Below are 24,391 nucleotides of genomic sequence, written 5' to 3'. Positions count from 1 at the left end.
GGTTTGTGTGTTATCCTGTTCACCCAGTACAGCTTCTGAACCCCATCACCAGTGAGTGAGTGCACTTGTGCAGCAGGTGGACGAACTCTTGTGAAGTGACATTAGGAAAAGCTCCTTTTCATACCCCTGGCCCATCTCTTTGCTTATTAGCTGTCACTCTAAGCAGGAAGCTACTTGCTTTAGGTATCTCAGTATTTATCCTCCCAAGTTAAATTTTGTGGATGTACAGCTGCCAACACCAAAACCAAACAAGTCTGACAGCTGATCCCAAGGGCATCAAACACAGTGTGATGTAATGTACATTGCTGAACCACTTCTGGTTCTGGACCAGCTCATACACAAAATACACATTTATTTATATTCACTTCTCAATTTTTATTCTATTTCTCGCATGGTCTTCAAATACAGTTTTACAGGTCTTTTTCTGCTACAGATATTGTTGATCTAAAACAGATTAATGAAAGTGGCATTCCAACCTTAATGAAAATCCATAACCATGAAAGATATGTCAACATATCACTTTACAATCCTAGAATGATGGTATTGGCCTGACATTCCATAGGCTTAGACAATTAACTTCTATAATAACAAATTCATAGGAAGAGAAAATGTGGCAACTCCTTAAAAGCCAAGAAATAAGGCCACAAGCATCCTATGCTGTAATGTTATGCATCCAGATGAAGTAAGTCGAGTCTGGTATCCACGAAGAAACAAAACTCTCCCACCTGGTAAATCAAGGTATCAGCTACTCAACATGCACTCAAAGCTGTATAAAAACTAGTGGCATTCAGCTTGGACTTAATGAAATCCCACAGCACAACCCCATACCTCTCTCTAAAAATGAAATGAACTTGTTTCAACTTAAATACTTTGCTACCGCATTAAAAATAATTCACATTCTGCAGAAAAAAAACCAAAAAAACCCAAAAAAACCATCTTGCACATGACTGCACCAGAAGGCCAAAGACAGCATCTCCTTACAGGTAGCAGAGAGCATTACTGCAATCTTAATGCCATTCATTACAGGTTGCAAATCAACTTCTATGCAGCTGGAGGCTTGTAAGAGCAACCAAGCTTCCTTTGTGCACCACTGAAAAAAACCCAGGAAAATTTAAACATAAGATATAGACAGCTTATGGCAGCAGGTGGAAGAAACAAAGTACTGCAAAGTGCATACAGTTGTCCAATCACCTGTCTGGGACACTGGGACTACTGTAAAATATCAGTTCCATTAAATGATCCAACTACCTGACTACCAGGTCCCATATGATGCCAGTTCCATCCCATCACCAAGCATGTCCATCCTGGGTAAAAACGTTAAATTCTTGGAACATTTAAAAGTAGATAACCATTTAAATAATGTGTAAAAATGTGCTTATTGTGGCATTTCTTATAGAAAAGTTATTTGATACAAATGTGCAGGACTTGAAGACCCTGATTTAATCAAACTAGTACGAACAGGCTTTGAAACATGGTGACTCTTCCAAAGACAAATCCCAGCTGTGGGCCAGCTCTCTCTCCCTCTCACCATCTTTCATCCATAATCCCATGTGAACATTACCAAAATTAACGGGTTCAGCAAAGCATCCTGTGAATTGCTGTTTCAGTCTCAGGAGAATGATACCCTCAAGCAGTGACAAACTGCTATCTGAAGGAAGGGTCAGTTGGGATCTGCTCCTCTTTCCTAAGATGGTCAGTACCTAGCCCTGGATATGAGGCACAGTAAGGTCAGTGCTGAGGACAGACTTGTTCTCGACTGTGATTTCAGGTTTTTCCAAAGTGCCATCTTGGACCTATACCATTTCACTTTTCAAAAGAAAAAGTTACAAAAACCAGTAAACAAAAAGTTAGTCAGCATACAGCTAAGTTTATATACACTGAGATTTACAAATTTGTCATTGAGTGACTTCTGCCACAGAGCACTGCACATTTGTCCCTAACAAAACACAAAGCTTGAACCAATGGCCATTAGAAGTGACAAGGGGTCATTGCTTTATCAACAAGCAAAAAGGTAGTAAAAAATAGAACTGTAACTACTTATCTTTAAAAATGCTGATTGACACAAGCAACCCCTCCCATTTCTGCAACTTCCAATTGCACATCCTGCTCTATGACAGAGAAAAAAAACCCTGCATCTTTATAGGCATTCTGCCAGAGACCAATTTTCTGTTGACACTTGAACGCAGAGAACTGTCGTCAACCACAGCACCGACTGAGAGGGATTCCTCTGAGAAGCTATAGCCCATGCAAGATTCCTTGGCACTTCACACAGGACCAGGAGAGGACAGGGATTCTCTTTGTTTAACAATGTTTTCAGCAGCATTATCCCCTTCCAACAAATTACAGTCTGAATGTGTGATGGGTGATTTTCGCATAGCCCCTTTTACCAAGCTGGCTTATTGCTGGCTTTGTGCAGTTAGACCATATGAAGATCCCCACCACTACCTGCCCAGCTGTTAAGGGTCTACAGTACTAGAACAGTTCACTGTCAAGCACTTCAAAGGCTTCTTCCAAGGATAACAACATCCTTTGGAAATCCTTCCATTTTAGCAATTTCAAAACAACCCAGCTTGCTGTAAAATTCCAAGATTCTTTTATCATCTGGTCTCACTTCACAAAAAGCCCCACGGGAGCCTGAAGAAGAAAGAAAAGAAACAAAATACTGAAGGAGAAGAGTTACCATAAAAAGCACAGACATCAAATACTACTAGAGCTCCCACCAATTTTATGAGGTAAATCAGTGATCCAATTCCACATGGAGCATAGTGCCCAAGAGTCCAGATTTATGGCAGTACAGCTGACCATGCTCTAATGGGACTGCACACTGCAGGCATCCATCAGTCTGAACAAACCCTCTGCACAACTTTCACTGCACACAAAAATATCTGATGTTGGCTCCAAAAACAGCATTGCAAGAGGACACCAAGTGGCACAAAGGAAGTGCGAGTGTGAGGTGCACAGTCAGGGCAGGCAGCCAAACACTTCCCATACTGAAGGTTTGGTAATTACCCACGAGTGCACACAGCCAAACTTAAAAAAAAAAAACATCATTAGCAACGCCTGCAGGAAAACTAGAGACTTTTGTGCAGTGTTCAAGATGTAAAGATGTGTGCTCTCAGTGCCAAATTGCTCCCTCAGCTCTGCCCATCTTCTAATTTACAGGATAAATGGCTAAAATTAAAAGCTCCCTTTTCCAAGGCAGTCGTGGAAGTTAGCTGTTCAAAAGCTTTTGTAATTATTTACCCAAATCTTCCAAAGTTTGCCTTGCACCCTAGATACAACATGTAGTTAGGAAACAAGGAATTCTAAGTGCAAGAAGCTTACCATTAGCCTTTAGAGAAGAGAGCAGGCAGGCCATCATACTTTTGGCCACACTTGGATCTGTCACTTTTTTGTGGATATCAATCTTTATCAAAGATGGGAAGTTAGCAAGGAACGATTCTGGCAATACTTCTTGTTCTTCATGGAAGCTTAGCATTATTTTCTGAAAAGAATATTAGAAACCAGTATTTAATAATGATCCAGCTTTTCATTTTCCTTCATCTTTATCAGGGGAGACTGCTTTGCACATGGAGTGCACCTCCAAACCAGCAGGCTTTTCAGCTACACCTCTGATGGCCACCTAGTTCCTCATCTGCTGAACTGCTGTCTGTACTCTAGACAAAAAGACTGGCTAGAAAAGCTTCTCATCAAAGGAGGCATGCAAAGCACCTTCTCAGTGACCCATACCTCAAGTGAAAGAAAACAAAAGCCAACACATAACCAACAGTTTGTACACAGATACTCTTTTTTTTTTTTCTTTGCCCTTTTAATGGGCAGTTTTAGGCTGCCTTGCACCATTTACAGCTGCCACACTCCACAAATAGCTCACACATTTTCACACCAAAACCAAGTGCTCTTCAATTTCTTTTCCATACTTAAACTGGTAAGACTTTCAGTGCTCTACCTGCAGCGTGGAGAAACTAATACTGCATTTTGCAGTAGAACAGAGCAGGAGCAATACTTTATTTCCAAAATGTAATTTTCTCTAGATGAAGGTGCTTTACATTTACTGCATTGATTACTACTAAAGTACACCTCATGGGTGTATTACAGCACGTAGCTGTATCTGACTGGCAATGAGTAATTTTACTGTCTCCTTCTGATACATCAGATGCTTTAATACATGCCCAAAGTCTTCAGAAAGGTGAAAAAACTGAACTTCATGTGAGCTCAAAAAAACAAAGACCCACTTTGGAAAGATTCCAGCATACAGTTCTGATCTCACAGGTTATACCAACCTCTGCCTCAGACAGCTCCTTGTCACTATTTGGTTTAGTATATTTTTCTTGCATGAAAGGGATCCAAGACATTTTGCATTTCTTAATGAAGGGAGTTACATCAACTGTTCCCAAAGCATAGCCACATATGCCATCCTCATCTTCTAAGACGAAGCAGTAATCCAAGCTGAGGGTGAGCAGACCTCCAACTAACCTGCAGAAAAAAAAGTGCAAATTCAGGCAAAAGAAGGTCTGTTTGACCAAGTATGCCCTTCAGGTTCCACAGAGGAGACTCCAGAGCCAACCAACGAAGTGAGTCCTCCAGTCACGGAATTAGTTCTAACAAAGCACTAACTGACTGATCAGCTGTCAAAACTCAGCTATAAGCAATACCTGCACCTCAGGATTCCACTGTTTAATTCCATACACACTGCTCTTCAGTTTTTGCTCTTAGTTGCTCTGCTGCCATTATTTCCCTGCTTTCATAATTGCCTTTGGGTATTGTTTGATACCAGTTACACATCCTTTCTTAACTGCCTTCCTCTCACTCAGAGCAGACTCTCTATAAAATTCTATTTAAATTAAACACCTGAGACAAAAAAAAAAAAATCCACTCAAAGTAGCTAATTTTACAGCTCATTTTTAATGCCCCATTTTTTTAAACTTCATCTATCATTGCTTATCCCTTTTTAAAAGTTTCTACATGTACTGCAGAAAAAACTTGAGGCACTTGACTGGGAGACTGCACCTCAAAAACCTGTCAATTCTATTCTAAGAACTAAAGAAGGTCAGAAAAAATACCAGAGGGTAACTGCAGACTATGGACACTCATTATATACTTTCACAAAATCTTAAATAAGATGCTGTGATGTACACCTTTCTTAATACAGAGGTTTCAGCTAAATTTATTTTCTAACAGCTCACAACACGCAACCAGCACATGAACTGAGACAAAACTGTCAACAGCATCTTTAAGAAACCAAAACCCCAATTTCCTGAGAGTAAATTATTTTATCTACTTCAAATGTTCTTTTGTATTCTTCCCACACACAATTCTAAAAATTCAAATTAGATACACTATCAGGACTTCATCCTTCAGAACCACCTCTGCAGGACACTTGTTCCTAATACCTACTTGTCTCCAATTAAATCTGGTAAACTATGGAAGGGTTGATCAGCTCCATCAGCATACATTTCTCTGCAGATCTTATATACAGATGCCTAAGAGGAGAAAAGAGATGATTTCAACTTAGCAGTCACATTCAAAAGAGAGTATGTCATTAGCAGCTGCACCGTAACCTAGTACTGACAGGCATTGAGTCACCAGAGATCAAAAGTATCCATCTATGCAAAAGGATGGCGCTCCCTCCACCTCTTCCCTGAAAGTAACTCAAAGTTGCCTTCAAAAACATTGCAGTTAAGTTGAAGGGCTGGGAAGGAAAGGCTGGAGGTCAAGCTCCTGCTCTTGTAACAGCACAAGATTAATTCTGAGGGTTAGATATAAAACACTCAGTGAAGACCACCACCATTGCTACAAAGTCCCTTTACAAAACTTCTGATGTTCAAGAACAGCGACTCAACCTCTACAAAGGACAGATACGTCCTGGACTTTAAAAGGCTTTCACCTGGATCTCTTTAAAAGAGCAAATTTGTATTAGCCACATCTTAAATAAGAAAATTCAATCTTTTTTTTTTTTTTAACAAAAATGCTTTGCATTTGGCATTTGACACTTTCTTCCTTTAATCAAAGGGTAACTCCTCAGAAGAAAAACTATTTATGACTGCATGCTTAGCTGCACCTCTAATTGCTAAGGTGGTTTAGAAACATCAATTCCATTTTCTACGAAAGAACAAGTCAGCTTAGATCAAGTCCTGCATGAAGGTTTGGAAAAGGCTGCTTTACTGCTCATGAGAACAGCACAGGATAGAGCTGGCCTAGAACTGGCAAGAGAAGGAGTCTTCATGTGTCAGCCTTTTATGTCTGACTGGCTTCGAAGCTGACCCGTCTGAAATACTGCAAACTCAACCTAGAAACTCCGGCTCCATCTCATTGTACCTACCAAAACAAGATTTCAAGTTGCATTAATCCCTACATTGTTTAAACTGCATCCATATAGAGTTAATTAACTACTGGCTGATACTTCAAGTATTGTCCATGCCAAGCTAATAGGAAGGAAACTACACCACAGATCCATTCAGAAAACAGAAAAGGTAAAAAGCACTAATCAAAAATGACTGATGAAATTTTCCTGATTTTAAGTATCATACACTCCAAAGCAGATTTGAAATTCTTTCAAAATCAGACCAAAAAGTTTCCAACTCTAACTAAAATGATATGAATGGCTGAACCATGATCACATTTTTTAGCTCCATTTTGAGATGCAGTATCAATGTTCTGCCTATACAGCTCCGCAAATACCAGCAGGTACCACAATAACCACTGACTGAAACAGGCATACACACCCACCCTCTAAGGTTAACTCACTGGATGTCTCCCAGCTGCAAGAATTCTTCTACCAGCTGAACAAATTTAACTTGCCTTTCATAAATAAGGAAGACACAGATTTAAAAGGGTGAGGGGGTGGGAGGCTGGGAATCAAGCTGTGGGCATAGACATACTGTTGCACAGCATGCTGCTGAACCAGAGGCATATTACTTAACCTCAGTTCTCCTGTGCGCTGGCATTTGTGCCTTGTGCAAGATATCAGGACACCCAATTCATTAGGGAAGAGGGGACTCAGCAGTAATCACTGCTGCCACGAAAGAAAGTGCATCACAAACAGCAAAAGTGGCAAGTGACAAGTGTCAAAAGCAGTTACCTCATCTTTAGGGAAGTAGGGTCGTATGGTGTACACTTTGGAAGTGGGTGTTAATGGAGGTGGTTGAAAAAAGAGGTCATTTGCCCCATCAATAGGCAGCAAACGCTGTGAAAACAAAATATTTAATATAACTGTATGAACAACAAAACCCATCACTCTTGGGTGTGCACTGCAGACTCCCAAAATAACATTTGCTACTTGCTACCCCAAAAGAAGGTGGGGTTGGTATGCTTTACAAATGCAAAGACCTTATTTGAATAGGAAATATCCAATTGGTGTTCTAAAATATGCAATTGAAACAGCACATTAAGAGTCTGTTAATCTTAACTGCTTTAAAAACTTTTTACCAATCATATCTACACTGTCTAAGAACACAGAATGTCAGGAGGAAAGGTTTGGTCTGAAGAGGGTTAACTGGCCAGAGGAGACGCTTTATCCCAAAAGCAATGCGCTGATTCAATTTGCTGCGCGCAGAGCACCTGTGAGGGGGGAAAAGTATAGCGCCTGAAAAATCCATGAACAAATCTGCACATGGTACAAACAGCGATTTAGGAACAACTGCCAATTGAATCCCTCGCAATAAAGCACATTACAGCATTCTTTTGAGAGGAACCAAAATTTGGACGACGATTCCTTTTGCTCATGGAATTCCCATTGGCAGACAAGCATGCGCGCATTGTGCAATTGCGGGCGCAGGTAAAAATGCTGTGCGACCTGCAAAGAAACAATGTGAAATGTACAACTAAAGCCGCTGCGCTTCGCATGCGCGTGGGACAGGCAGCATCTCCTTGAGAAATTACTGTAGAAAGGGGAGGAAAATTATTTTAAACCAAGCTGAAAGGCTAATGGGCTTTGGACCAGAAAGCCTTCGGCAGACCAATCCTTCCAGACCTCTGATGTGCAACAAAAGGTTTCTCATAAAACAAAGAAAATGTCATTCAGTTGTGAAGTCATATTGATACCTGGAACTCTCCTGCTAGACCACCTCTAAAGGCCCAGGGTTCTTGGTCTCCACTTAAGAACTGTGCTGAAGATTGACTACGACACCCTGTTGAGATCAGATCCAAGCGGAGAATGTTACGAGAAGGGGGATTTCCTGGGTGTCTTACATGTCCAAAAAGCTAACATACACTTGTGGAAAAAGCTCTCTAACTGAGCTAGAATCCAGGGCTTGGGGAGGGGGAGGGGCTGTAATAATGTATCGTTTCTAAAGCTTTTGTGCTTGTGCGCTAACTGCGGTATTTCGAATTTTTGATTACCTGTAACAGACAGGTGAGACAATTCAGCTACACACTTCATTCTACACCAGAAGGCACAAGAATGCTGCCATGCAGAACTACGTAGACTTCCCACACATTTTGTAAAATTTTTTTTGGAGTATTTTTGTCAGAAACATTAATTTAATCTATGAAAATCTGACATCTTGGAAGCTATGTGGCTCAATAGCTACTACCATAAATTTTAGATCAAAGAAATGCCATTATCACAGCCCCTGAAAAAAAAATGGACCTTTCTGAAGTCACATTTTAGTACTGATTGTTTCTAATCTTGTCAGAAAATTAGGACTAGCAATATATGTAAACAGTCTGGAAGAGATCAGGCAGCCAGGACAGCTGTATGAAACAGCATTCTAGCAAGAGATTACACGGATTTACATAATCCAGGCCACACCTTCACAATACTGTTGGCACATTAAAAAGCTAAATAGTGTTAACCGGAATTAACTCACCATTTAACTAATACACCTTGGTGGCCACTACTAGCTTTGCTTTTTGTATCTTGATTTTTATTTCCATAAGCATACTGGATGCACCAGGGACCCTCCTGCTCAACCAGCAGCAGCAGGTCCATTGCAGTGCTTAGCTTTAGCTTGCACTTGCTTTAGAAAAGAAGCTTCCATTGGCTGTTTGATTTTTAGCACTGTTCTGCCAGCAAGGCACTGCAGCCTTTGCCAAGTAACATAAATGACATCTCTGGAGAGAAAAAAAAAAACAAGTGGTATCTGGAGTGGAGACTTCAATACCTGCCTAGTTTTCTGACAAGAGGAGCAGCGCAAATACTCTTCCTTTTGTGGACAGCAATCTACCTCCTGTTCAAGTAACAGTCTCAGATCAGTACAGACAAGTATGTTGTGCTAGTCAGAGAGTCCCAAAGTGTGCCAAGTTTGACATTTATGCGAGTTTAGGAATATAGGTTAAATACAAACTACCCTAAGTACGGTAAATTTCAGAAACAATCCAAACATCAGAACTCAAAATTCATTTGCTCCCATATTTTAGAGTTCTCACATGAGAAGATATCCTTCCCAATGAGTTTTAGTCAATAACTTGGAAGACAGTATCTGTCTGTCCTTTGAGACTACAACTTAACTAGCACTTCCAATTATTACAGTAAAGAGCTGTGTGAATGAAGAGCTGTATAAATGAAAAACATAGTTAATGCCTTAGTCGCTGCGCAAATGTGACTTCAGTTCATGCCTGTTGTACGTCTAATCTATCTGAGCTGCCTCACAGACAAAACCTTTCCATTTTAATTAATTAATGACGACGCGCTGTGAACATCTGGCGCTGTCCATCCAATAGCAGTAGAAACTTGTGCTGAGGATTCTCCCATCTGTACACAATGGGGAAGAAGACAATAGAAGTCATTAGTAATCCATAGTACTGTACAGCCACACTAATTTAAGGGACTGAATGCTAGCTGGACTTGGGAGGAGAGGTTAAGAAAGTGAACATCCAGTGGACCATTGAGCACATCAGTGTGAAAACTATCTTGTTTGGATTTGTAATGTACTTGACTTTATATAATTGAGGTATTTTATCAAAGAACTTCACCCTGTATATACACTAGTGATAAAACACAAGCTGAAGACAAAAATGGCCCCTTTCACAGAAGCACTGTTAGCATAAGAATATTAAACTGCATATGTGAAAAACCCTTAATTTTTCAACTATCTAATACCAGTGTGAGTACTGGAACAGAACAGTGCCAAAGTTAACAGAGCTGGTGTTTACTGAGTTGGCTTTTACTGTGAACCACTCCAAATACTTGAAGCACTTAGAGACTCGAACCCAACTTTACAGGGACAATGAAAACAATTTCAGCTGAATTTAGTACATAGTCTGATAATTCTGAAATGCAGTCTGCATCGGGCCCTTGATGTTTTCAAAGACTACAAGAACCACTGTTCCCTTTATAGAGCTTTGGCCTAGAGCTTTAAGTAGATTAAATTATCAAGAAGAGAGCATTCTGTCTAGCTAAAGGTCAACATACAGCAAGGATACAGAAGTTGGAGGAGATGTGTTACGCTTAAAAATGCACAAACTACAGCTTTTAAAACAGCATGAAGTTGTTAGAGAAATGTTAACATACTACAATGCTGCCGAGTTTTCCTCCCCCACTAGGTTTTCTTCTGTGCTTTGCAGAAGGCAGTCTTAAAAGCTCTCTTCTTTATTAACTATGAGTTTAGGGATCAGATATTTAATAAGCACAAAACACAGCAATTTGTTGGGTACAGACCAAGTTGATGATTTAACAGGTCTTCTCTGTCCCTGCTTAAATCTGTCAGTATTTAAGACTATAATTTAAAGACAATCCAAACACTAGGATTAGACCAAGGTTGTGTAATGGTTAGCCACTGTGAGGTTTGTGACAGCTACAGAAAGTGTGACTTGAGACCATCAGCTTTGCTGTCTGCTGTGTATGTCAAGCAACTCCACAGCATATTCCTTACAGTTGGATTGAAACCTGAAAGTGAAATGAGGTGACTAGGATTACCCAGGCCATGCTGGTGCTATCTGCCAACTTAGGATCTCCCAAAAATCTTTCAGAAAAAAAACAAACAAAAAAAACCCAACAAAACAAAACAAAGAAAATGCCACACATAAAAAAAAATACTGTTTCAAGATCATATTAAGTCTCAGACTAAATCTGTCCAGAGAGCTCCAGAATTTCCACCCATTACCAAAAATATAGATTAAAAAAATTTAGAAAAATCGGCAATTTGCAAAGTGTTTAAAGGAAATTATTTTGCACCAGAATAGCCTTATGTTAAAGCTCGCATGCGCTCAGGGGCTGGGAGGATCACCTTCCTCATGGCCAGGCCCATTGAAAGGACTGTTGAAGACAGCAATAATGTTATCAAGACAGAGCAAACAGCAGATGGCTGATGTGATCACATTTCGTAGTGTCATTTCCAATCATACAGCGGGGCATCCAAGGAGTTACATGGCATAGTCCAGTGTGCATTCAGTCAAGAGTAAGTTAAAGTCAACACTTACGTGTCAGATGAGATTCAAGTTTCATTAGCCCAAGAAGAAAAGCAAGGTCTCCAATCTTAACCATCCAGCAGACTTCACTTTTAATAGCAAAGCAAACTCACTGCAAGCATTGCTTCAAATAGCGAGACAGGAAAACCTTTAAAACAGGGTCAAACCAGACCCCCTGTCCAAGAAACATTCACCTGATACTTCAGTTTTCCCCGTGGGCTAATTAAAAACACACATAAAAAATAAACTATCTGGGATTATAATGGCTCCCAATGCACCTACCTAACCATTGCACAAAAGATTTCACCATTGACATAATACTCTTGATATCCCAGACGTAGGAGTACATGTCATAAAGGATTGTCCTGTTGGCACAATTGGAGAGGCGAGTGAACATGCCCATCACCAAGCTGCACATCTCTTCAAACTTGGCTGCTCGGCTACGCCATTCTTCTATCTATGAAAAAGATCCACAAGATCAAACACAGGCTCCTAGAGAGAAGAGGTACGCTAAAGATGTAGAAAGACTACACAATTCACTACTTCATTTTACCAGGATGGACTACCACACCACACATGATTCACAGATAGTCTCTATGGCTGTTAGAAGTGAGGCCAGTACAGGGGACACTGGTCAAATGTAGATACTAGACTGCCTTCATAGTTATGTGGCACTACAGGGCTTAAAACAGTAGATTCCACTGAAGGAATGAAAATTACTGTGACCTGTGATTCATTATACACTACCCTTCAAGTTCTACTAAGTAGAACACCGATCTCTGTTACAGACAACAGATAAAATTGCTTGGGATTTTGACATAAAAGGAGAGAAACAAGATTTGCACTCACTTTTTCAGCATCCTTTCCTTTGCAATTTACGCTGACAACACTGCTATTTGCTCTAAGCCACTGGAATTCCCTCAGCATCTGTGCACCTTTGGGTCCATGTTCATAAGGAAGGTAAAACAAGTCAGCAAGAAGTTGTAAGTCCTCTAAAGTCACTGGTTCTACTGTGTAAAGAGGCTTTTCATTCGGCCCAGGCACAAAATGTTCTTTGTTAATTTGTTCATCAGTTTGCATAGGTGCAATGTCACTACCAGAATCTTCCTGCATAGACATCTCTGGAGACTTTGACTCAACTATACTCTCCTTATCTGTATCCATTGGCTTCAGCTCCTCTGCCATCTTGGCTTCGGCAATATCTGTCAGTATCTGGTTTGCATTCTTGTCTGCATCATCTTGTTTTTCTACCACCATGTCCATTGGTTCCTCATCAGATTGCTTCTTCTCCTCCTCCTTGGCCAAGGCCGGTGAGTCACTGCTCAGTGCCGCAGCCTGGCTCATGATGGGCTCCTGGTACACTGTGGTAACCACTGTTGCTGCATTTAAAGAGGATGGTGCCACCAGTGGCCCTACATCCCCTACAGAGGTTTTAGCACCACTGTGGGCCACTTGCCTACCTGAGAATAAGAAGAAACAAGTTTTCAGTATCTGCCAACTAACATTCAAATCAGCAACTCCTGCAAATGGATGATGTTGTCACCACAGCATCCCATCAGCACAGCTTCCTTTTGGTACCTTGCCTGTTCACTTCTGTCAATGTAACTCTAACTACTGACTTTGAGTTTTGCAAGTTTCCTTTTCACATAACTGGTAAGCAAAGATAGGATGAAGAAAAAGTTAAGAAATTTAACATTTATTTTTAACTATGTCATCAGAATAAAAAGCTCCCCAAGTAACTATTTTCCCTTTGCATCAACTGACTTGGTAAAGCTGTATTTGAATATAAAGGACAGTTCATAATAAAAGCTTAATATGATAAGCTGATGCTTAAATATTTCAAATTCAAAACTGTCTTTAACCTGGGGAAAACTGAGACATTCAAAACCTTGCCAGATGCAATCTTGGACAACATGCTCTAACTCACCCTCTCCCTGACCCAGGTCGTTAGACTCAAGATATATCCCAAGCTCCCATTGGTACAAAAAAGGTATAGAGTGCTGGAAGGAACTCAGCTGATTTATGCAGAGCAACTCAGGAAAGTAAAACTATCTTAAAACAACTGGAAGAACACAGAGTCTTCAGGACCAGAACTAGTTTTTACAACAATCTAACATCAACTCCAAAAAAAAAAATCCCCACTGTACATCCTATTCTCTCAGGTTCCACTGAAGCCTAGGAAGAACTGGCACTAGCAAGATCCAGACCCTTTCCTACCTTCTATCAGAAATACCAGAAGATAATACATCAAGACTGCTTCTGTTGATCAGTCAGAGCATTACAAGCACACTGCAGAACATCAAGCATTCTTACTTTTTAATTAAGGCTCCCCAATTACTAAGGCAGAAAATATTTCCAGTCAAAGTGTATGAACTGCCAGGATCTGTAAAATATCTTTAATCTAAACACAAATACTGAACACCTAACACCATTTTTCTACCAACCCCAGAATGATAACAAATCATACTCACTGCTGTATTGCTGAGGTACTCCAAATTCCTGCAACCATTCCGTTAAGGCCAACTTCAGGGCCATCTGTGGGCTGTAGAGAACATCTGTTTCAATATCTTCATCACTCCCCTCATTTTCCAATTTAATCTGGATCGATACTGTGCTATCTTCAGTATCAGCTACAGAGACAAATTTTCAAAGTTATCAGGTCAGTTTAATTTAAAATAGCAAAAATAGATGTCAGACAAGGCATTCAGTAACTCCGGGGCTTGCCTGACAAAAAGAACAAGTTACTAAATTCTAATTAGAAAAAAAAAGAGAATTACGGTCACCACCACTGTCAACACAGAAACCAGACACCCTGGCATTCAGGGTGTCTTCAGATCTGAACTGCTTCTATTCCACTGAAACTTGGACATTTCAAACTTGGGCATTAAACTTGCTTTCCAAGAGTGTTAATTACATAACCACTCCAGAAACCTCTCCAGACTAAGAAATTCTTTGATACCGTGTGCTACAGATATGCCCCAGGAAGTCAATAAAGCAATATCATTATCTTTCAGGCAACTGCCATTTACTTATGAACAAAAAAGGCTAGGTGATCATAAGAAGAAAAAGTTGGTGAGGAAGACATAACATCATTAAAAACATTGAGAATTGGTATGATTTATATGGTTAAGCATAGATCTAGCAAACAGTTATGCATACTTACTCATCACCACATCTTTTCTCACTCCATTCATGTTAGACTTGTACCAGGTCGCAAGCGTGTGAATGGCAACATAATTGGCTTCAAATTCACAGTTTGGATTGGTCAGAACACCCTTCAGTCGAGGGATGAGTTCAGTTGACCGACCCTTGTAAGGCCCAAGAAAAAGCCTCTTTTGATCATAATCATTAGCATGAATGTTATCCCAGATAACTGGGGCTCTCCTGATGATCTTAGAAACTTCTTCAATGGATTCTACCGGAATGTCTTTGGACACAACTTTTGGACCTAAGCAGGAAATAGGATGATCAGAGGGCTTTGCATATATTTGAAGAGTCAACCCCCAAGTAGTTGGACAGTTTATTTTAATAAATACTTACAAGTAAATACTTAATATCAACAAAATAAAAGAAGTAAGCCATCAATCTTTACCTGTCCATAACACTTCAATTCCAGGGAGCAGTTTTTCTCCTACAGTCCGTAAATATGGTGACTGGGCGACGTTTGGATAACAGAAAGTTCCACAGTACTCTGCACAGGAAAAGAGAATGTCACTGTTATTAGAAGGATGCACATGTGTGACAACCTACCAAATTGTCCCACAAACACATTGAGAGAATACCACCCTTGGAAATGAAAAACATTTTTAAAATTAATCAAGTAAGGCCCAAAAGTCTAAAGTATAAATAAAAATAACATTATGGATGACATTCAGCATAAATATCAGAGACAAATGGTAGAGAATTATTTTAAATTGCTCAAATGTCAAAATTAGGAAAAATTAATCAAGTCCATAAGTACAAGGCCTGTTACAGCAGATAGCATCCAAGAGAATGAGAAGAGACTCATTACAAAGTACAAGTACCTAAAAATTGTAACACTGGGACATATGTCTCTAAAGTTAAGGTCTGCAACAGAACCACAATACTCCAGTGTAAGATGAGAAACTAAAAATAATTTTTGATAAAAAAACCAACTCAGTGACTAGTGAAGTGAGCAATCTTATTAAAAATAGGAACCAGTGACAGTCATAAGCACAGACTACCACTACTTATAAAAATTCTTAGAAACAAACAACCTGCTAATTCAAGAAGCAAAGATTTCAGTTCAAGTTAGGAAAAAATAAAATTTTCCATAAGCCTAACTGTCAGTTCAAACTTCTTGAACTGTTCTATCAAGCTGCCTTATTTGCTTGGCATTGAGCCTTTCAGAAATTTATAAATTTGGAAAAATCTTTGCATACATCTGAATAATCAAACTTTGTAAATCAGTTTCTTCTATCAACCCCAAAATATTCCTTAAGGCAGTTATTAAATGTTCAACCAGGTTTTCAAACAGTAAGGTAACAGTCCCCCTCCTTTAAGGCCAAAAGAAACGATCCTGCTTGTTTTACCTGTAGGACAGAAAAGGAATGTGTCTGGTTCTCCTAGATATTGATAGATTTCATTTGTGATTGAGACTTGAGCATGGGCAAAAGAACTGAAAACTTCTTTATCTGCTGCACACATGTTGTGATCAATATCATCAAACAGCAGTGCAAAAGATCTGCAGCCAAACTGAGAAACCTAATACAAGAGACAAGAGTAAAATGTTTAATTTGTTAAATTATTATTGCTTCAAACAGTAGGATTTTTAGATCTAATCTACCTTAGAGACAGCTATAGGAACGGGGATATAGTGGAGGCAAGACAGACTTCAGTTGCTATTCACAATGAATGCCTGTCTCTGACCCAGAGCTCTGCTTCTCCCAAAGATTAGACCTTGAAAGACCTGCAATCTGTTCCAGTTTTAACCATCCAAAGCTGATCTCACAGGATGGACAGCTGGGAAAAAAGCTAATTCTGTAACAGCTCTCGGACAAAGGAGAGGAGTCAGTCAGGAGAACAAAAAAGATGTGCATGTCAGGTCTGTGAAGGCATTTATTGTGGGCTAGAATTCTTGCTTTAGCAGTGCATCTTGGCTTCAAGATTCCAAAATACTCTGAAGACAAAAATAGCCTTCAACATCCAATAGAAGATGAGGAATTTTTTTAAATCAAAGTTAGCACTGGCTGCTTGCGCAATGCAACTTGAACACATCCATTGGAAACGTTCAGAGACACCCAAACTAACACCAGTGCTGAAAAGGTTCAAGAAGCTGGTGAAAAGCTGCAAGAGTGAGCAAGGAATTGGAGCTTCCAAATTAAGCAGCACTGGAACTGTGCTAAGGTTGTGTCATCCTTACCTGGTCCAGCTTACGTTTCAATGTGGATACCTCTTTAGGATTGGAGAAAGTGATGTCAAGTCCAGGTGAGATTGCATAGATAAATTCTATTTCATGTTCTCGTGCAGCTGATATTAGAGTCATTAGCTGCTCTGGAAATTAAAATATTTCAGAAGGACTCAATTAAAAAATTTCTCAGGCATCATCTAAAGTATATTATAAAGTGCAGATACCTCTTCTATCATAATTAGAAAAAAGAATTTATGGAATTTCTTGAAATTAACATAGCAAAGAATAGCAAATTATTTGGAAGATTTTTCAGCAATTATGCCAAAAGGAATACAACAACTGTCCTTGTAGTCTCATTTTCCATGTTAAAATTTTTGTAAATATTTTTAAAATTTTCTTTATCTCAACACTGAGACAAGTATGGATATAGTCTGTTTCCACAGTACGTACGTGAACAGTTCTAGATTCCACACATACTAACAATTTCTTGCAGTAATATCACCCCATGTGACAGAGGTTCACACACTACTCATATGACTGAAGCTTGGGCACATGAAAATGTGGGGTGTAACATCACCGTGCAGAAGTAGCTGCTTTAAGAAACAAACTTGCCATTGAATCTTTCATAGAATGAATAAATATAATTATTTTTAGCATATTTAACAATCTTTGCTGTTATTAGATATTACCTTGCAGTATCCTTAATTTTTCTGCATTGATTCAAAGAGGCCTCCAAGAAGGATTATTTAATTTCAAGAGAGTATAATTTTTCCCCTCACCCAAGGAAAACTATAATCCCTTCAGTCTAAAAAAGCATCATAAATCCCATAAATGCCAGAGGTGGATAAAACAACTCACACTAGCATGTCAGGTCTTATGTTCTGACTAATTGGTCAAGAGCTGTTTTTCTAACAGGTACTCTTCATGGAGACAAGGACTTAATGAATCACATAAAAGGACATGCTATTTGCCCTTCAATCTTTTTTTCCTTTTCTAAAGCAAATAATTTCTACTTCAAAAAACATTCAAAAGACATTCAAGAGCCAGAGGAATAAGTCTAAGCAACCTTTCCATGAAAAAAAAAAATCTTATAATACAAAGTCTTAAAAGCAGTTTCAGAAATCATCTGCAGTTATAGTTAAAAGAAGTAAATCCATGCTTGTTCCAAAGCTCCCATAAACACACCTGCAGGGTATTAAAAAGAGGCTTTCAGTCACCTTTGGGAATGGCTACTGTGATTAAACACACACAAGTATACATAGCAATAACCAATTCATTCAAAAATCTGCTTATAGAAAACACAGAGGAGAAATAAAGGCAATTACCCGCTTCCTCCACAGAGTACATTTCTCGCCAAAACATCCTGTGCTTGTAGTCATCCTTTGGAGCATACAGGTATGTATTCAGTCCCCACTTCTGAAGCCTAAAAACACAGGAAAAAAGCCTTCAAATAGCCTACAAATTCAGGAATTCTGTGGTTTACTTCATGTTATTTTTTTACTCGATCTGATTTTTTTTTCTTCACTGAACATTGTGTTATACTACTAAGTCACAATAACTTTAAGCACAAATTATATTGGACAAATTTGGTATATGCAAGATAAAAAGGTGAATACAAATCCCAACAATACAGATATTAGGCAGAAAGTTGCTCTAGGTTAGAACAATAATTCTTTCCAGACTTAAGTGGAAGTTTATGATTACATTCTGATGGAATGTGCTGCAGTAAGAGGAAACATGACTTGCCTTCTAAAAAGTTCTTTCCTCTGCTCCATCACCCAAGGTCTTCCATAAAATCCTATGGGCAACAAGATTAGAATTATCCAGTTAGATTATGCCTGCTTCATGAAACTTCATTACAATCCACCATTTTCTTCCTCTTTTGCTACATTTGTCAAAAAGCTTCCCAAAGCAGAAAGGGAAAAAAAATAGTTAGCACGAGGAAAGTGTAATAACCTAAAGTGATCTAAATTTAAAATGCAATTATAACTTGTTTTATTTCTTATGATCTAAGATCTTATAATTTTGACCACTGAAGCAAATAATTTTCAGAATACAAACTGTGTTCCTGAGCATATGCCCCTGACAAGTATAGTCAGCATTCTTATAGCAGGAGACCTAATTAAACTACCACTCCAGACATCTACAAAATCGATTTGATTTTAAGGTGAACACTGAAAACACTTGAAAATATTTACCAGCTCAAAAAATGCTTAACTGGTGGGACAGACTAGGATTTATATAGGCTGAATATATAAATACATACTGCAGAAGATGATGCGTAATTTAAAAAAATGTGCAACTGAGTCAACAAAATGCTCAGAATTTAATTTCTTTTATTCTGTTTAATAGGAACTTTGTCAAAATTAAGTTGCAAACTGATACCCTACTTTGCCATTTTCACATTTTACAAGCTAATACTGTGTCTGTGAATAATCATATATAAAAGCATCTACCTAAGTGATTTTAGAGTGTCTTGAAAGTCATACAGTTCCACAGAAATTACAACTGCTTCTGGCTTTAAATCTAATCTTTCCATTCTAGAAACAATACTTTTAAAAAGCACTCTCAATGCCCTCTTAGTCAAGCCAACTTTCTTAAGACCTATGTGCAAACAGTTCAACCACAAGTGGGCACTTCAAAACAAAGCTTCAGCTTGCAGTCCATGCAAAGACCAGAGACTAAAATAACATGAAATTTAATAAGCTCTTATTTTCATGGCCACTCAGTGATGAATGATACTACTAATACACAAAGCTTACAAGTCCCCATAGAACACCACTTCAAAAGGTAAACAGTATCTTCATTTCCAAAGCTATTCACTCTTGTAAATCTGGAAATACTCAGTCTCACTGAGGTCACAATCACCCTTCTACCGTCCAAAACTCCAAACTGATGCAACTGAAGACATTTTTAATATAGTGTATATCAGTTACATGTTAAGTGTACAATGCTCTTTTAAGAAGCTTAAAGCAAGAGGCTCAAGTTTTAAGAATTATTCTAAGAGTGATCTCAAACTGCCTGGCACCACAACGTGGCAAAACTGAGCAACTACTCCTCACAACTGCCCAGTGCAACAGGGAATAACGAGAGAGAGCTGAGAGGCCTGAAAACCTCCCAGTTTACTTCATTGAGAAGGAATTTCTTATTTTCACTATAGTTTCCTAACTCTGATTGATGCTGCCCTGAGGAAGCTCAGGAACTCACAAGAGTGAAATCCTGCGAAACCTAAAGAATATCTCCTATGCCTCATAACTTGTTCATGACATTTTTGCTTTAGTTATGATACTACTGTTTCAGACCTACAAGCCTAAAACAGAACAAAGCCTACTATTGAAAAAAAAAAAGAAAATCGGTTATCAAAAACTAATTAAATAAGGCTGAACAGAACTGGCTAATCTGCAGAAATACTTTTCCATCTGTCACCACGTTTCTTAGGTTACTACTGTCACCAGCCAATTACAATTCTTGGATCTTTCTGTCTAACTAAAAAAATCGACCTAGTTTTGTATGACTCCCTCAGGACTGTGTGTCAGGTTAATACAAAGTCAACAGATTATGCCAAAATACCTCATCCCATTACCACGCTCTCCATCACTACAAGTCAGGACATCCTAGAGGCAGTGCACCAAAGCTTTGCATTTAACAATCTCTTAAACCTTATTACTCTGCAAAACAGTGACTTTGCTAAGTGGCATACACTCTTCACAACTCTTAGACCCAGTATTTGGCCAATTGCCCTCTGCCTTTTCTACCAAAGATCCAAATTCTCCATCTCAGCACTGTAACCTCGCCACACCTTAGTCTGTGTTAACCACTACCTTATGTTTAAGTATTTATCTACACTTCTGAAGTTAATTCCTGTTTTTCTCTTAACTCTACAATTCCCTTGAGTCACTATGAGACAGATGTTTTCACTCACTACCATTTACCTCCTCCCCCACAAGTTTGTTTTTCTGTTGGTGGTGGTTTTTTGTTTCCCTTTTTTTTAAACACTCCCCTATTCCTTTTTTTTTTCCTGTACACATATTATTGTTAGACTGGTAACTCCTAAGCAGTGTTTGACGGCTTCTTCGGGCAGGGGCCATTTTCTTGTTTTGTTTTGTGCATAGTACACTCAGGAACACCTGCAACAAAATACATGCTGAGGCAACAACGATGTAACTAACATGACAAGAAAATTTATTACGGTATTCTCAGTGGTTCGGACAGAGACCTGGACGAACAAGTGATGTTCCAGGTGTATCAGCAGGAACATGAGAAAACATGCTGTTACAATCTGTGTTTTTCTTCACTGTTGTGTGTCTCCAAAGCCTTCAATTTGCTATCCACCTTCACAGAATTAAGTCTATTAGCAAAAGAAAGGCATTTTTCTCCGGACTGGCTGTATTTAAGCCCTACCAATTCACCTCTCACAGTCATATTTACAGAAGACGAATGGTTTAAGACAGAAACAGAAAACAGTCTGCAAAGCAATGCAGATACTGACTTTGATAAACTGCCTGTTCTCCTCTCCATTCCATCTGCTAATAATTTTGTTTTCCTACTGGAAAATCATTATTGGTACAGAAATAATATGTGACCACGGGAAACAACTTAAAACCAACTGTTACGCTGAGAATAAACCATTTTTCCTGCTGACTTTCAACCATCTACCTTAAGTGACGTGTCAGAAATGCATTACTGAGAACTGCAAAAAGTCCCTTTATTCTGCAGCTTCAAGAACAATTTAAACCTTTTAATGGTGCAACTGTGCTAAAAGACAGAGGACTGTTCTACAATTAAAATGATACGCTGAAACATTTTAGAAAACAAGGTGCATTTAATATTAATTACTGAGCAGAAGTCCACGGAATCACCTATTCCCTTCTCAGGGCTGAACGTGAGCCTCGGGAGCGCGGGAAGAGCTCGTACGGCCGGGAATATCGCGCGGCAGCTCTGCTCTCTCCCATTCCCCCTTGGACTCGTACGAGCAGGCGAGCGCAGCACTGCCTCAGCCCCTCTGAGGAATCATCGGCGCGCTGGGTGCCAGGCCTGCCCGCGCCCCGCCGCACAGCTGCCATCCAAGGGCGCTCCCCGCTCCAGCACGAGCCCCGGGGGCAGAAGCCCCGCCCGGGAGCCGCGGCTCCTCCCCACGCTGGCGGAGTCCCGGCCAAGAACCGCACGCCACCTCCCGCCGAGCGGGCTCCTCCGGGCGGGGGAGGAGACGGCAAAGCAAAGGCAGCTGGGACCAGCCCAGCCCCCGTCTCCCGCGGACTGCCAACCTCCCCGTTCTCCCGCACCCCGTCTCCCAGGGGAGACCCCCTCTGAAAGCTCTCACCTTCGACGACTCCGCAGAGGAAGCGGCGGGAGCCCAGCGCAGTCTCCGTCTCGGTGTCGGTCTCCTCGCCCCCCGGGACCGGCCCTGCCGTGGCGCCCGGCGGCTCTAAGGGGGCGCCGGGCACCCCGGCCGGGTTGGGACTGCCCTGGGGCTCCTCCAGCGCCGCCTGCCCCTCCTTCTGCACCATCCTGCCACCCGCCGCCAGCGCCGCCGCTCGCCGGGCCGGGCCGAGCCGGGTCCCTGCCGTCCCCGCTCCGCAGCCCCTTTGTCTCCGCCGCTCCGGGGCCGCCGCCGCCGCCGCTTCCTGTTTACGGGGCGCTGCGCCTGCGCGGGGAACCGGCCCCAACCGGTCCGCGCCGCTCCGCCCGCAGCCGCCCCGCTCCGCGGGACCGCCGCGGAGGCAGGGGAAGCGTCTGCCTCGGCGGGAAGAGAGCGAGGGACGCGGGCGGCCGGGACCGCGCCGGTGGAGCGGGAACAACGGGCTGGGGCTCGGGAGGCTCCTCAGGGAAAGAGGCGGGCGGGCGGCGCGCGCGCTCTGCGCAGGCGCGGGGCGCGGGAGGGCGCGCACTGCGCGTGCTCGGCGGGGCCGGCAGCGGGAGGGGCGAGGCCGCGGCGGCCTCAGGGCGCTTGCGCGGGGAGGCAGAGCGCGCCCGCGGCGCAGGCGCGAGGGGCCGCGGGGATGAGGGGGAAGCGGCGGCGGGGCAGCACGCGTGCGCCCTGGGGCTTGTGTAGGGAAGCGGCGCCGAGGGGGGAAGGCGGCTGGGGAGTGAAGTGTTTACCTCGGCTCTGCGCGTGCGCCTCGCGGCGCAGCGCCCCGGCGGGGGCGCGCCTGCGCGGGAGGGAGGGCGCGCGGGCTCCCGGGAGACGCGCCCTACTTCTCGCGCTGCCGCGCAAGCGCAGCAGGGCCCGCCGGGGACACCGAGCTGCTGCGGGGGCACGGCTCCGACCGGCACGGCACGGCACAGCACGGCCGACGGCACGGCCCGGCCGACGGCACGGCCCGACCGTGTTTCCGTGCCTGGGAGAGGCCGCGGGAACGCTGGAGGGTGCGATGGTATCACTAGATCAGAGGAGGGCTCTGAGGTCACACAGCATCTCTCCTGCTGCAGCCGCCGGGGAGCACGAGGGACCCCAGGGCTGAGGTGACCTCTCTTGTGACCTTGGAGAGAGGCCGGCAGGGTGATCTGCCAGCCTTCCCGGCACTGGGGAGGCTGCAGTGGGTACCAGCCAACAAGAAACTAGTTAGCAAAGAGCTGCCGAAAACCCCAGGTCGTGAGGAAGGTCTGGAGAAGGCCTGCAGACATCAGGGCAGACGCATCCCGTTTCAGCCACGTTTCCGCTTATTCCCGCTGATAACAGCTCGGGCACGACAAGAAACCGCAGGCGGCTGCGTTTCCGGCACCGCCAATACCCGCGCTCGGGAAGATGCAACAGAGACCCCGGCCAAGGAGCGTCTCTAGTTACCACCATCATCAGGCCAGAGCTTTCAAAGAGCAAAAATAGAAATTGTACAGATACCCTAAATAGGAACCAGCTAAATTGTCTTGATACACGAGCAGACTTTACAGAAGGGTTAGAGAGGAGAAATGTACAGAATCTGGGTGGAGAACACACAGGACTTTCACACAGTGTCACAAAAGACCCTGAAGGGGTGCTCATATCTCTGATCATGGCAAAATAATCCTACAGTAATAGTTCTCCCAGTGTTAGAATCTCATCCTTTTACAAAATGCTTGTGTTTCTAGGCAGTATTCAGGATGCTGGAGTGAATCACTGCCCCAGGCTGCATCAGCTGCCCCATCCAGTTGCTCAGCTGTTTTACCACTTAGTACTATTAATTTTTCCTCTGAAAGCTGGGAAAAACTTGTTTAGAAACAACACAAGGCTGCCTTTTTCCAAGGATCCATCAGCTCTTCTCTCTGTTCTCACCATAGACCAAATTACTTGGCTGTCCACCCTTAACTGCCACCTCCTACTAACAAGGGTCATCCAAGCCCTGGCTCACACAGCAGCTTCTCATGGCAAGCTGAAGGCTAAAGGATCCAGGCCTCCCTGCCCTCAGGCCCTTCCTGACCACCTCTTTGGGGGAGAGCTAAACGGGTTATTTCTGACTCCCAGAGATGCTCTCCCACCCCCCCGCTCCAAAAGCTACACTCCCTGCACAAACCTTTTCCTATCTGGTGTGAAAAGGCTACGGCAGCGTTCGAGGGCTGGGGCCCACAGTGCTGTTTTTCCTATTATCACCTCAGCCCCTTCCCTTCCCCCTGAGGACAAGGACCCAAGGGATCCCATCAGTGGCTCACAGCATCCCTGTGCCACAAGAGGGCACATCAAGCCCTTGGATGTCATTGCCC

General features: G+C 42.0%; 1 protein-coding gene across 1 annotated transcript; it reads right to left on the bottom strand.

Moving 5' to 3' along the window:
* Window positions 1–350: 350 nt before the first annotated feature.
* On the bottom strand, window positions 351–22,565 carry OGA (O-GlcNAcase). The gene is made up of 16 exons (XM_068197875.1): window positions 22,038–22,565; window positions 18,464–18,515; window positions 18,043–18,140; window positions 16,730–16,860; window positions 15,900–16,071; window positions 14,939–15,037; window positions 14,510–14,794; window positions 13,818–13,976; window positions 12,196–12,806; window positions 11,629–11,803; window positions 8,041–8,126; window positions 7,079–7,183; window positions 5,395–5,480; window positions 4,281–4,473; window positions 3,325–3,484; window positions 351–2,634 (listed from the first exon to the last, which is right to left on the bottom strand). Exons 1-16 carry the CDS (start codon window positions 22,222–22,224, stop codon window positions 2,498–2,500), a joined length of 2,736 nt encoding a protein of 911 aa, XP_068053976.1. The 5' UTR covers window positions 22,225–22,565; the 3' UTR covers window positions 351–2,497.
* Between the last annotated feature and the right edge of the window lie 1,826 nt (window positions 22,566–24,391).

The sequence above is a fragment of the Anomalospiza imberbis genome, chromosome 8 (genome assembly GCF_031753505.1).
Source record: "Anomalospiza imberbis isolate Cuckoo-Finch-1a 21T00152 chromosome 8, ASM3175350v1, whole genome shotgun sequence".
NCBI lineage: Eukaryota > Metazoa > Chordata > Aves > Passeriformes > Viduidae > Anomalospiza > Anomalospiza imberbis.
Note: the sequence above shows the minus strand (reverse complement) of the source record. Positions and strands in the feature narration are given on the sequence as shown.